Source organism: Scyliorhinus torazame, chromosome 18 (assembly GCF_047496885.1).
Source record: "Scyliorhinus torazame isolate Kashiwa2021f chromosome 18, sScyTor2.1, whole genome shotgun sequence".
Lineage (NCBI taxonomy): Eukaryota > Metazoa > Chordata > Chondrichthyes > Carcharhiniformes > Scyliorhinidae > Scyliorhinus > Scyliorhinus torazame.
Genome location: NC_092724.1, coordinates 6,806,789 through 6,822,097, shown reverse-complemented (window position 1 = coordinate 6,822,097; position 15,309 = coordinate 6,806,789). Strand labels below are relative to the sequence as shown.

The following is a 15,309-nucleotide window of genomic DNA, read 5'->3' as shown; positions in this document are numbered from 1 at the left end:
GAGTATTATTGTGGAGAATGTAAGTAATAATTCCACTGTGTCTAGGAAGTAGAATCCTGGAACAGCTGCACGAGGGCCATCCCGGTGAAGTTAGAATGAAGGTGTTGGTGGGAAACTACTTCTGGTGGCCCAGATTCGATGCCCAAGTAGAGGAGAAGGTAGGGTAATGCCAATCCTACCCTGCGTTGAGAAATGTACCTACCCTACAACCTTTGCATCCATGGGAATGGCCTACCAGACCATGGCAAAGATTCCATGTCGATTATGCGGGACCAGTTAAAGGACTCATGTTCTTGGTCATGCTTGATGCACGTTCAAAGTGTCTGGAGGTTGCCACCATGAAAAGATAACTATGGAACAGACCATATAAAGGCTTGACAAGGTATTTGTAAAATTTGGGTGACCTGAACAACTCGAGGACTACCTGAAGGGGTGCGGCATACGCCATATCAAATCAGCCCCCTCCCATCCAGCTACCAACGGCTTAGGTGAACGTCCATACAATCGCTTTAGCACGCAGTGAAAGTTTTGAGGGATAAAGGCTCTCTAACCAAATATATCAATAGCTTTCTCATGACATACAGAACTATGGTGCGCATTCAACAACACAAAGCTCACCGGCTATACTGATGTTCAAAAGGAAACTCTGCACACAGTTTGACCTATTGACTCCCCCTTCAACTTCAAAGATAGTCAGGTAACAACATCAGACACAAGTGGCCAGCAGGGAACAACATTCCAAAAGCAGAGATTTTGACCATGGGGAATGGGTTCTTGCGAGAAATTACACCTCAGGTGAAAAATGGATTTCAGCAATTGCATTAGCCAAAACTGGTTCGACTTCATGGGCATCATTCTCCGCCGGCGGGAGTCTCCGTTTTGCCGGCGCCCGGGGGTTTCCCAACGGTGTGGGGCTGCCCCACAATGGGAAACCCCATTGACCGGCCGGTGTAACGGAGCATCCCGCCGGCGGGTCGGGGCAGAAATGTGGCGAGGCGGGATGGAGAATTTCGCTCCATATACTGTACAATCTGACGATGAATGAATTTGCCATCAGCACGCTGACCAATTATTGTCTGTACATAGTGAAAGTACAGAATCTGTGCCAGATGTTTTCACCACAGAGAGTATGGACTATGACATGCCCGACTTGAGGTCTACAACTGCTGAAAATACAGAATTTGTTGTGACAGAATAATCCACACGACCAGAGACAGCTCCTGAGTTGGTTTTGCCAGATATAAGACTGGCCAGTGTACAGGAAGATACTTCAAGTGCCCCTAAGAGCCAAGATCCTGAACTTTGTGTTCTGTCAAAACGAGACAGGCGTCCACCTAAGAGACTGTCATACTAATTTACATATGTGTCTGTAACATAACAATGTCAGTTATGGCATAATTTGTTGGATCTATGTTAAAGTGTTTGATTAAGTAAAAACGCAGGGGATACTAAAGGAGTAAAGAGGGAGGGGTGTTATGTATCAGAGTAACACCATTGGCTGGTGTAATGTCACCTGTTACGCAATGACATCATCGGAGCATTCCGCAGGCTTCTGTGGAGTTCACCATTGTACTCTGTCTGAGCAGCATCTTGTTGATAAACCACTTGCACCGTGTTATATGAACTCGACATGCGCCACCTCTGATTCTTTCTCTTTGCTGCTAAAACAAAATAGTTTCCTCTTAAACAACAGCATTGCCGGTGAACTTTTTGAGGTAGCATATGTAGTGTTCCGATAAGATATTAGAAATTTGTTTACCTTTCTTGATAATGTTCCCTGGTCCTTCGATGCTTTAATAGAATTCATTAATGATTGCACAAAACATTCAGCCAATCCATTTGTTGCTGGATGATATGGAGCTGAGCGTTTAAGGGGCAACTTGATAAATACATGAATAGGATGGGAATACAGGGATACGGACCCCAGAAGATTTTAGTTTAGACGGGCAGAATAGCCGGCACAGGCTTGGAGGGCCGAAGGGCCTGTTTTTGTGCTGTACTTTTCTTTGTTCTTTGTTCTGACTATGTGGTGTATACCATTCCCTTTAAATAATTCTCAAATTTCTTTGAAGTAAACTGTGAACCATTATCACCGACAATTTCGTTTAGTCTCTCAATGGTCTTCCTAATCGTTGTTGACTTCATTATCGTGACTTCTGGCCATTCTGAGTGTGTGTCCACAATCACTAGAAACATGTGACCTTCCAGTGGACCATCACAATCGATGTGAATTCGCTGTCATGGCTGAGTCGGCCATTCCCATGGATGTAATGGTTGTAATGATGGAGCATGGTTGGCATTGACCAACTTTCTCTTCAATCTGAGTATCTAACCCTGACCAAAAATAACTGCAAGCCAATTCCTTCATCCTTACCACACAAGGATATCCCTCAGGCAGTGGTCAGGAGTCTATTATGCAAGCACGGAGGAATAAGCCCACAGATTCCCCACAATAAAACTCTATTCTGTACTGTCAACTCACGTCTTTGTGTGATGTAGGGCTTAAGGTCCAGATTTTCCCTATGAATGTCTGACAGCGTTCCTTTTAAGACCAAGTCCATCACCATCCCCATCATGGGAACTTCAGGTGTACCTTTGCACCTTTGCAGCCTTGTTCCTTGAGATTTCCATTTTGTGGATCTTCGCCCCAGCCCCTGTATGTGAAGCTTCTCTCATTGCTAGCTCCATAAATATGGCAACTTCCACTGCAGCTTTCAAAGTGAAATCACTTACAGTCAGCAGCTTCCTCTGAAAACCTCAACTGCGTAACCCACACACCAGCCTGTCTCAAAGAGTATCATCAAGAGTTGTACTAAATTCACAATATCTGGTTAATCTCCATAAAGACGTTATAAGCTGTAAAATGGTTTCACCTTCTGCCTGACTATGGTGTGGAACCAAAATCTTTCTGCAATCAATAACGCTTTAGGAGAGAAATGTCCTTCGAAAATTTTCATTAATTCACTAAAGATTTGTCTCCTGGTTTTGCTGGGTGAACAAGATTCTGTAGCAGCATAAATGGTTACTGCCAACTGAGCCGAGATATGTTGCGACCTTAGGTCCTCCAGTGTCTGATTAACTGTTAAAAACAATTGGAAACTTTCTTTTTATAAATTCTATGTTTCATAATCCTCAACAAATGCATCTCTGGCACCAACTTTGCACATTATGTTTTGGATCCTGGCTTCCAGGGTCTACATCTCCATTCTTCCAACTGTGTTGGCAAGTGTAGCACAAACAACCCCTTGAACATACAACTAGGAATTATTTCCCCTTTTTACCCAAGAATATTTAGGCTTTTCGCTCCATTGGTGGTCTGTGCAGAATCAGCTGACTCCGAAATCCCCATTCCCAGTAGCCCGTGTAGTTTCACCACGTGTGCAGTCCCTGCAGCTCAGACCCCACTCACTTCAACACAAGCAAGTCTTCTTGTTCACGGTTGCTGTCGAGAACTTTCGTTAAACCTTCGCACCGGTTCATCCAATATCTATGCGTTTGGACGGGTCCAGTCCCGGGAATCTTCCGTTGTTCCTGATGATGTCCTACAATCAGTCGACAAAAATCTTCTCTCCAGGGATTTTTCTACCACATCGCCAGTTTTCTTTCCTGTTATATTTCTTTGTTGCGGCAAAGAGAAAAGGTATGGAGTTGCCACACTCTGGGTTCATGTAAAACACGGTGAGAGGTTTGTTAAGGGTTTTGCTCAATACAATCAAGATGGTGATCTGCTTAAAGCCCGCGCAAACACTCTGCTGGCGTCACTACGCATCACATGACACAGAACCAGCAAGAATGTATTCCCCGACACATAACAATTGTGAAATGTTGCATGTTGTTGTGGCTCAGTTGCTAGCGCACTTCTCTCTGAGTCAGAAGGTTGTGGGTTCACGGCCAAATCCATGGCTTGAGCAGAACAAATTAATGCTTAACACTCTCGTGCTATGTGAGTGTTGCACAGTCGGAGGTGTTGCCTTTGGGAAGAATATTAAATCAAGGCCCTGTCTCCCTTTTCAGATTCCAAGTAAAAATATTCCATGACACTATTTTGAAGAAGAGAGAGAGAGGGGTTAACCCTGGTACTTTGGCAACCCTGGTACTTAAACAACATTACTAAAACAATCTTAGCTGATCATTATCACATTGCTGTCTGTGGGAGCTTGCTGTGCAGAAATTGGCTGCCACATTTCCTATGTTCAATCAGTGACTAAACCGCAAAGACACTTCATTGGCTGTGAAGTACTATGGGACACCCTTTGGTATTGAAAGGGGCTACATAAATGAAATGCGTTACAATGAGTGCAATACTTTCTCTGATTAAGTTTATTTTTTGCACTTACATACGTTATGCTAGTATCCTCATGCTCAGAATTGTCTGGTGTGTTTTGTATTTGTAAGGTAAAATTGTAGGCACCTTCATTGTTTTACTTGAAATGATCAGTGTGATGTGCCCTCTGTTCTGTTTTTGTTTTGTTTCTTTTCTGCTTCTATATTTGTTGCTGGAGAGTGGGTAAGGTGACAGGGAGGAAGTAGGTTGTATCAAGCACAGATGGTTGGTTATACAACGTCCGTCAAACCCATCCCAGTATTCCCAGTAACTGGTTATTTGCTCATTGTTTGTATTGGCTCAGACACTGTCAGCGTACTGACTCAAAAAATAGCCTGTGTTTCTCATGGCCTTCAAGTTGCACTCTGTTAATATTAATGAACAAACATTAATTTTCTTGACTGTTCTAATAGAGGCATTTCACCTAATCTAAAATAGCTGAATTAATACCTGCATTAAAGGAATTTCATAAGCTACCTATTTAATGTTAACACATTTTGTCATTTCATTTTGTGCTAATATTGGCATTTTGGAGATTAATGAGAATATCAGGGCCTGTCATGGGATTGGCCAAGGAAGGGGCAGATCATCTGGCCCTGTGCTCACCCAACGCATTGTTCTGCAGCCCGAGCACAAGTTAGCAGCAGTGGCCTAACACAAAACTCACTCAGTTAAAGTAGCTGTTGCTACCCTGTCTTGTGCTGAATAGAAGGCAGTTCAGCCATTTTAGATAAACCATTGAAAGAGAAGCTAATATTTGCTGTAGAATTTCACATCTATTTTCAATTCATTCAGTACTTTCGCATTATTTAGTCCTGGTCTGGATTGTAATCAAGTTATTTCACCAGTTGGTGTTTGCTAACTCTCTATTCACTGCCTATGGCTGGAATAGGCAGCTACAATTTAAGGGGGCATAACCACCATTCTGAAGGTGGGAATTCGCATGGATGGGCATTCCCACCCGTTGGTTTTGGAGGAGGCAGAAGACCTGAGTTGCCACGACAGCGCGGCAGATCTACACCCAGCTGCACCTTTGTCACACCCATTCATTTGCAAATTCCTACCTCGACTCGTCCGATTAACCTGGCTTCACTGCTTCTGCTTCATTAGGAAGGCAATCTGGGAAACAGCTGGTTTTACCCTTCTGCAGACACGCTCCATGACAGGGGCAGCTTGACCATTCATGCGTCAAGCAGGTGGCTGTTGTCTTGTCTACCAGGAGTAACCCTATTGAAAGGGGGCAACAGCACAAGAGGTCATATATGTTTTCCCCCAAACACAGGCAGCTACCTGGTCGTTTTCATGCATATTGTGATCTACACGTGTGTTGCCTTACTCCTGTGTATTCCTGTTTGTAAGAATATGAATGTCCAGACGCTTCTTGCATATTTTCCCCCGTGACCTATGATATGAAAGACTGCATTGACTTCCAGATCCTCAAATCCCGTCAAGTTGAACCTCACCTTCCTTTGTAACACATCCTGGAGTAGCAGCTCCAGATGGAACAGTTCTGCTTCTGCCTGTCCCTACTGCTATACTCAGGTACCTGGAAATATTATAGGTCACCTTTTACTTTCGTTCAACAGACTTCAGCAGGTATCATGCTCTGTGACCTCGGCATGCACCCTGTGCAGCAGCCAGTTTTTACTATGGCATTATAGAGACAAATACAATGAGTGGCTCCATCAAATAGCATTAAGTTGGTCATGAGGTCCATTACTTGTGTTCATAATGTGCAATGCACCAAGCAACACAGTGACGACCCCATCCTTCTTGCCAGCCATGATTGCATTTAATGTATAAAGGTGATTCTTATGCTGTACAGCATTTGTTCAACATTTGCTGAAATTATATCTTGAGACAAGGTAGCATTAACAATACTACTGGCTAAATTGTAATATCGATATAATGTCACATATATGTCAATTAACCTGTTGATTTTCTCAAATATCTGACTGTCAGATGGAAGCCAAGTACCACTCTCACAACAAAGCTGCATTTATGCACAGCCAATCTGAACGGTGCCACTATACGTGGTGTAATAGCATGTGGATGAATGAATGTTGTACCAGAATAAGAATCGTATGGCCATTTGACATACGCAATTAACCTGTTGATTTTCTCAAATATCTGACTGTCACTAGACAGGCCCAAAAAAGTATCATCGCAAAGCAGGAACTCACTGCTACCGCATCACCAACCAATCTAATCCCTGCAAGAATATTTCACAGTGTTTTAACTGTCCTGTTACCTCCCAAATCCACTCCATTTATCTGCCTATACTGTTTGTTTGTAATAAATACTTATTAATTGAACAGTCCTCCAGATCAGGGCCTGTAGCTGCCACTGGGGAAGAGGTAACTGACCCGTAATAAAAATACCATCGTACACTTATCGGCTAGTTGACCAGTCATGCTGTGAGTGAGAGTCCAACGATGTAATGAATGGAAGGTGGCTGAACCGGACACAGCCTCTGAAACATTGCTTTGTGCCATTTTGATCTGAGAATGAAAATGTAGATTTTGTGTTGGTGCTGATTCATGGATGCAGAGCTATTAATACTGCAATATTTAGGCTTTGAAGAATCCCATAGACTCCAACTTTTGTTGCGTATGTCAAATGGCCATACGATTCTTATTCTGGTACAACATTCATTCATCCACATGCTATTACACCACGTATAGTGGCACCGTTCAGATTGGCTGCGCATAAATGCAGCTTTGTTGTGAGAGTGGTACTTGGCTTCCATCTGCAACATGTGATGTGAGACGAGAAGACCCCAGCTCTGTATTTGATAGCTGGATGCCCCAAAAGGTCCGTGGCAGCACAAAAACAGGATACTTCGGGCTATTTCCAGCCCAGCAGCAGCAAAACATGCCTGTCTGCCGGTTACTGGAGTCAGACTGCTTGGGTTCTCTATCCATTTGCAACAGTAATACCTGTCAGCAGGAGGTGACCTTCATCTCGCTTAGCCTGTAGATTGGATTTAAAGCAGCCACTGAGAAATTCCTGTCAGTGAAGGAGTACTGGGCCCGACAGTCCAGGCATTTGTGAATTCCAAACTTCATTAGCTTCCCATTTGACTATGCTCCTGATATTAGCCCATGATGTGACCTGATAGTTCAGTGTGCAAGTGTTTCATTATCAAGCTAAATTAAGGGAATATTGGCCGAAATTGGCGGGCCACGCGAATTGCGCCCCGCCGCCCCGATGCCGGGACGTGATTCTCCGCAGATGCCGAGTCCCGCCGACGCCGTTCTAACATCCTCTGAGCCGGCGAGACCTCGGCATTGAAGGGTCCGGGGGCGGCCTGTGTGGGGGGAGGGGGGTCCGACCCGGGGGGGGGGGGGGGGCTCCGTAGTGGCCTAGCCCGCGATCGGGGCCCACCGATCAGCGGGCCGGCCTCTGTGTCGGAAGGCCTCCTTTCCTACGCGCCAGCTCCTGTAGCGTCGGGGCCAGTGCGGGGAAAGAAGGCCACTGTGCATGCGCTAGTTGGGTTCACGCCAGGATCGACAGCTGGAGTGGCATGGGCCGCTCCAGCGCCGTGCTACCCCACTGTGGTGCGGAGAATCGGGTCTCGGAACGGGCGCCGATGCCGGAGTAAAACATTCCCGTTTTTAGGCCGACGTCAGCACTTAGCCGCCCGATGGGAGAATCCCGCCCAATGAGTTCACTCAATTCCTGTTTTCCTGTCTCAACATTAAAGAGCACTAAAGTTATTACCTGTCAGGAAGATATCCTTTGCAGCTACATTGTTAATTTTACATCATGAGGTGTTGGCTTAATCTGGGACACTGGCTAGATGTTTATCCAGACCTACAAAATTACAAAGGAGAAAGATTTTTAATAATGCTGGCCACAAGATACTGTATTAAACCATTCCTACGTGCAATATTTCAGATGGACTTTGGCTTCAGATTCACCTCTTATAAAGGGAGCTCCTTAAGTTTGCATTCACGTAAATGACAAGTGAATGAATTTGGGGATAGAAAGTGTCAGGATGGTAGGAAACTGTGACTGAGTTAGCGTTACCTAAAAATTCAGCAGCTCACCATAGACATACTGAACAGTTTAAAGAAGACCTGGGTTAAAAAAAAATACAAGAACAGACACTGAGCAAAAGATGGCTGCCATGAGTCACCTGACGGCTGGTACTGTAAAGTTGACCACTTCTCCAGAAAGCCTATATGAATTGCACTGCAGACCTGCTGCATAGAATTTTACACCCAGTGGTGTTGATGTCCACAACAAACAGGGATACTCCTGGAAGAAAGATATTAAAGATTTATAGTGTTCGACTTTGATCACCAAACATTCTAAAGTGACTCACCAGACATTCTAAAGCCCTCTGGTGGATGAAGTAAACCCCCAATCTCTTGAAATCTGTGAAAGGTTTTGGAGAAGCCATGAATAAAAAAATGGGAATACTTGGTCGACGACAATGAATACAAGACATGCTGACTGACTTCCTTTCCGGGAATGTACAATGAGGAGTTTTAAAAAGAGTTCTGCCAAGCAGAAGAAAGAACAAGCAGGAGGGGAAAGAAAAATTACTCATCTAAAGCACTGCTGGAAAGGAGGAAAGACCTCTCGCACTCTTTCGCTGGAAACTAAAAGGGTATCTTCAGACCTGAACAAAGTCAACTCCAGGATTCTATCATAAATTATACAACGTCAAATGGCCGTAAACTTCAACAATCTACTCAGACAATCAAAGGGTCTTAATCGTATATTCTTTCAACTTTTAATTGGATTCTAACGATAAAAGGGTTTGGGCACACCATTTTCGTGCAGCGCGAGTTGGGTGACTCGTGATCGGCCCGGTGTCCAGCATGAAGCCCGATTTGGGGTTCTTGCCAGATTCACCTGTTGCGTCCAATTCACGCTGGGCGCAACAGGGTTGCTGAATCTCACCCTTTGTGTCATTGATACATTAAAAAGCTAGTTAGCATTGGAAATTTGGCAGCATTTCTGAGGCCCACTAGCTTCTGTTCCCATTTATACTCTGATCTAATGGGTGTTGCAAACAGCCTTCACCTTATCAGCTATCTTCTGGCAGGCATTTTGGAGAGTTCTATGGGGAGAACACACTTTGTTTGCAGAATAGGACAATTATCCATTGTCACACTTCATGTACTGTCGTGTCAACTTCAACTTCGCTAAATCTTGACATGCAATATTTTGAAAGTTTCATTGGATAGCAATCATTCACCTTGAATTTCCTAAACTTGTGGACAAACTGGGAAATAATCCTTTGAAGAACTGGAGAAGTATTGGAGAAATTCCTGACAGTTGTCTTGAGTATTGTGGAGGATGGAGCTCAATGTGAATAGGCAACACCAGCCATGCAAGAAAGGTCAACAAGATCTCCTGTATCTCTGCTTTCCCAAACAAATTACACCCCAACAGATACTGCAGCTCCTAGGTTTCTGGATGTGAATGTTATTGCATGCTCGCCTTCCAAAAATTGTAACTTGGTCTCTCTAAATTTGTATGTGCTTCTGGCATTTTGAAATAAGGGTTTAAGTATGAAAGGATTTGTGCCTTGTTGATGTATTTTAAATCATGAGTTAATCTTGTATATGAGGATTTAAGACCAAGCAAGACGAGACTTAGAACAAGGGAGCAGAGGGGAGAGGAGTCAGTGAGTGAATAGATGGAGGATGAAGAGGTAAAAAGAGGGAGAAGTTTAGAAGCATGCAGAAGGCAAGGGATGATAGGGAGAGGAATAAGAGATGGGACTCGGGACTGAGAGAGGAGAAGAAGTGGGAGATAATGGAGGAGGAGAGAGGGAGAAGAAGTGGGAGAGAATGGAGGAGGGCGGAGAAGGTGGAATGAAAAGCCAAATAGGCTTGGGAAGAGCGGTAGAAGATAGAAAGAAGCATGGGGAATAGCAAAGAATGGAGAATTATCTCTTGGAACAGGAACTAGGGCCGGTGGAAAATCTCAGTAGGGGGAAGAGGTGTCAAAATCTCTTCCTAGAGCAGCCGAGAATCTCTCTCAACAAATTGTTGAGGTGAAGGAACTATATTACTGGGTAGTGCGATGGAAATGGGCAGGCTTTGCTAAACAATTTGGGAGAGGGATGCCTCTTGGTAAACTCTCTCAATGGATATGGAAGGAATTTCAAGGCATTTCTGAATCCTGAAGTGGATATTAACTTTGTATTTTCCGGGTAGAAGCTCAGAACAGGTCAGAAGAATGCTGGAACATCCCATCAAAAAAGCACCAATGCTATTTCACATTAAAATGCACAGAAATTCAAGTCAGTGCTATCGCCTTGCTCTAACAATTCCAAACCATACCCAGTCACCTTGGTCTCTAAATCTGTATAACTTTTCCTGCTTCAAATACTTATTGATTTTTCCTTAAAACATCTATGCCTCAACTATTCCCTGTAGCAAAACCAACCAGGCTTTAACGATTCTCTGTGAAGAAACAGAAATGTAACAACAATATCACAAAATAAACTACTGACCAAGGCTGGTCAGCAAAGCTTTAATGTTCTGGGCTAGATTTCAACCTGGCTTGTCTTGGTGTGACAGGGTGGGAGGTGTCCGAAAATGGTTTACCCAACCCCTTTACACCGGTGCTCCAGCTGTGCCGTTCTGTTATGCAGTCGGAGCCTGTTTACTTTGGGGATAATGCCCTTTAAGTGGGCAACTACTGGTCCTCTGGACCCAGTTACAATTTTGCCAGAAAATTGGGCAGAACAAGCACCATGGACGTTTGCCCAATTTTAATGGGAAATGACCCCACGTGGACCCCAGATCATATTTGCGGGGCAGGGTGTGGCTATCGCCTGCACCCCGCACCACACTGTCTTCCTCCTGGCCAGCTCAACCACCTAATATTGTGTAGCCCAGCCCAAAACTGTAATGAGATGCCGTTTTGAGGCCTACAGCTTGCGAACGACCGAGGTAATGATTTTTTCCAATTGCTGCTTGATCTTTATTCTATATATGAAATATCAATTAATGACTAACATCTGTACGTGAATCACCGAATTCCATACAATATAAGGCCATAGAATTGCGCGTGACCATGTGAAATTGCTCCTGATGATGACTAGGATTGTTTAGAACATGTTTTCTGGATGGTATACAACATCACTTATTTAATTCCTAAACTGGTTATTCCTAGTTAGTTACATTTTTTAAATGTATTCTTGGGGTGCGTGTGTTTGTGGCCAGGCCAGGATTTACTGTCCATCCTTGATTGCTCTTGTGAAGCAGCTTCTTGAATCGCTGCTGTCTATGTGGTGTAGGTGCATCCACAATGCTGTTAGGGAGGGAGCGCCTATTCCTATTTCTTGTGTTCTTAAGAGGTTTGGTGGAAATTAGATCAGAATACTCAAAGGTGATATGGACAAATGGGTAGTAATTAAACCACAATGCAGACTTTCCAGCATTTTCTGTTTTTTTTAAATAAATATAAATTACTCACTACTTTTTTTCCAATTAAGGGGCAATTTAGCGTGGCCAATCCACCTAACCAGCATATCTTTGGGTTGTGGGGGTGAGACCCACGCAGACACGGGGAGAATGTGCAAACTCCACACGGACAGTGACCCGGGGCCGGGATCGAACCCGGTTCCTCAACATGTCCATTTTCTGTTTCTGTTACAGATTCTAGTATCCGCAGTATTTTGCTTTTATTCAGGAATTTACAGAGTTAGCTATGTTGTACTAAAGGAATTTAAGTTTTACAAAATATAACCAGAGATAAACAGGATCGGGAATCTAACGTCTGTCAGGATTCAACGTCCTGACTTTAACTATGTTGCTAATTGGGCAGGAGGTGAGCTTGGTGCCCAATTAGTGGCGCTCAGCACCTCCAGAAAGTGGGAGCTGCCAGTCTAGTGCCAGTGACAAAGGCAAATGGCGCCCTTTTAGGAGCCTGTCGCTGCCTTGTCGAATAGAGCAGGCAGCTCCTTAGACGTTCAGGAGCAGGAACATGGAGGAAAGTGGTGATGTAAACAAGGAAATGGCACGATGCTGGACCTGACAGTTAGTTGTCATATCAAACTTCAGTTTTCCAAATTCAAATATTCCGATGTTTCTGCTACGAGGCTAACAGCTGGACATGCACGAGACTGTTCAGGTACATTGGGAAAAGATTAAAAATTACATTCCCAACTGCACAGGCCACTCAACAAGCTTCTTAATTGGCAACAAGCAGGTTTCCATTCACTCTACGCCCGTCAGCCTTTGCAACATTCCAAACTGTTCCTGAGACATCAACCAGCAGGCTGGATTTTCATCCTCAAGGCTGGAAATACGAGTCGGGAAAATTCCTGGCTCGGCCCACCCACCTTGGGAGAAAATGCCAGGACAGGCAGGATTTTCATGGTGAGTGATTATAGAATCATAGGATGCCATCGTATGGGATGTGCGACTCTGCCCCAGTTATAATGAAAAGAAAAGGCCCTCCAGCTTTCATGCTTGACATGCCCCATATGCATCATCTTATGGTGATCCCTGCAGCCCTGCAACCCCCAGCACCCCCACCCCCTAAGACTCCTTCCCCCTGCCTCCCCATGTCAGGGTCTGATTACTGAAACACCTGAACCCCATGGAATACAAAATTTGATTGACAGCTCTGACTCTGCTCTCTTCTATTAATTGCACAACGTGTAGAGACACAAGATAGAGGTTTCAAGTGATTGCAGTTTCAGCTATTGATACTTTAAAATGATCTGGATGATTGACATTATTATTGCACTGTAGTCAAAAGTGGTTGTTTTTAAAGAAAGTGCAATGTTATGAATGAATGCATTTCAAAGACTACATTTTTAATACATCCTATTGTCACTGTAGTGTTCATCGGTTCTATACAGTGTATATTAGGTGAATGGGCATTAAAGTACCATATTTTAGCAAGGGAACTATAATAATAATAACCTTTGTTAGTGTCACAAGTAGGTTTACATTAACACTGCCATGAAGTTACTGTGAAAATCCCCTAGTCGCCACACTCCGGCGCCTGTTCGGGTGCACTGACGGAGAATTCAGAATGTCCAATTCACCTAACAGCACGTCATTCGGGACTGGTGGGAGGAAACCGGAACACCCGGAGGAAACCCGCGCAGACACGGGGAGAACGTGCAGACTCCGCACAGACAGTGACCCAAGCCGGGAATCGAACCCCGGACCGTGACACTGTTAAGCAACAGTGCTAACCACTGTGCAGCCGTGCCGTCCAAGGGTCCATAGGGGATAAGTGAGGAGCATACTTTGGCTTGAGACCAAATGAGGGGGACCTTTTGAACTTGCCTTTCACCTCTTGAGGTGCTGTTAACCATTACAGACTATTTGAAAAGCTCACCTGACTCCATGGAAATTACGGAAGACGAGGACTTACCTATTCTCGCAATGGAGTGCAGGGTCACGACCTGGACCAGCCCACACCCTTAAAAGGAACTCCTAAAAATCAAAAGCCACAAGAATGTAGTGAGCAATCCTGGAATTTGGTCCAGGCCACCATTTCCACTCCTCCATGAACTCTCTCGAACTCCATGAAATCTGCGACTGTGATTCTGAAATTGTGACCACACCAGGTGCCAATGCTATGGGCCTGACGAGTCTTATGAAGTTAAAGACTCGATGGTAATATTTCATACTAAGATGTATAGTTAGACAGCAATGGGCTAAGAACATTTGATTGCAATCTCGTCTATTCTCAAAGCGCCATGGTTATTTTAAATTGCTTTAAAAGAACAAGTGACATCCAGAAACAACTTTATAGCAACTTATAATTACCATTGCAATAAGCATAACAGATTAATGTCAATTTTGAGTAAGTGCTAAATTATGATCCTTAAGTTGCAATTAGAAATGTGTTACGTACATATTGAATAATGCCTTTTTGCTCCATTGATTCTAATATGATCAAGTAACTGTGCACAGCATTTGTCAAGCTTGCTATCTTGTGTAACGTAAGGACACCTGATTTTAAGCTCATTAAATGCTAATTGTTATTTCAAAGAATAAAGGAGTTTAGAGCACCCGTTAATTTAAGTACTTATCGAATTGTGGGACTGTTGATAACCGCCAGATATTAAGGTTAGTTATCCTATTGATGCAAGTTGCATATTTTTTCACATTTGCATTCTGCTTTCCGATTATCTGTGTTATAAATGGTTTGAAACACAAAAGCCAAGTTGGAATTATAACCACATCTTTGTTCTCTTGCCAAAAGATCTTTCATATGACCTACGACCTTGCCAGTGCAGTGATGAGAATATTTAATCTTATTGGAATGATGCTTCTCCTGTGTCACTGGGATGGATGCCTGCAGTTTCTTGTGCCATTGCTTCAAGACTTTCCAAATGATTGTTGGGTTTCTTTAAATAATATGGTGGTAAGTACCAAAATAGAATTCTATAGTATACGGCATTATTCCTCGATTATGTCACAAAACAGTTTGTTTTCTTCTATTTCTTTCATATAATGCAATTTCCAACATGACAAAACATGTAAGGGTTTATTTGCATTGGCGTATGTGAATTGATGGGGGACTTGTGATGCAGTGGGTAGCAATCCTTCTGCCTCCGAGCCTGAAGTTCTGGAATTGAGTTCCACCCCAGGACTTGATGGCCAAGGTAGTTGCCTTATTAAGCAAATGAATGGATTGATTATCAACCTGCAGGTTCTTCCAACACACGCCGATGGAGGGCAATGAGGGTGGCACAGTGGCACAGTGGTTAGCACTGCTGTCCCACAGTGGCAGGGATCCGGGTTCTATTCCGGCCTTGCCTGCGGGGAGTTTGCACGTTCTCCCCGTGTCGGCGTGGGTATCCTCCGGGTGCTCCGGTTTCCTCCCACAGTCCAAAGATGTGAAGGTTATGTGGATTGACCATGCTAAATTAAGGACCTGTTCCTCTGCTGTATTGCTCTTTAGGGTTTTGGTCAAGGTTAGTATTGTCATGTGAGAGTACCTTTAAGAAATGGATGTTTCAGAAATGTACCTTTAAGAAATGGGTG

General features: G+C 43.8%; 1 protein-coding gene across 1 annotated transcript in view; it reads left to right on the top strand.

The window, feature by feature from the left end:
- LOC140394914 (potassium/sodium hyperpolarization-activated cyclic nucleotide-gated channel 2-like) overlaps positions 1–15,309 on the top strand; it is a 164,068-nt gene that overhangs the window by 43,026 nt on the left and 105,733 nt on the right. Inside the window, exon 3 of the mRNA XM_072482097.1 lies at positions 14,525–14,686. Within this exon, the coding sequence (XP_072338198.1) occupies positions 14,525–14,686 (162 nt within the window). The remainder of the gene's footprint in view (positions 1–14,524; positions 14,687–15,309) is intronic.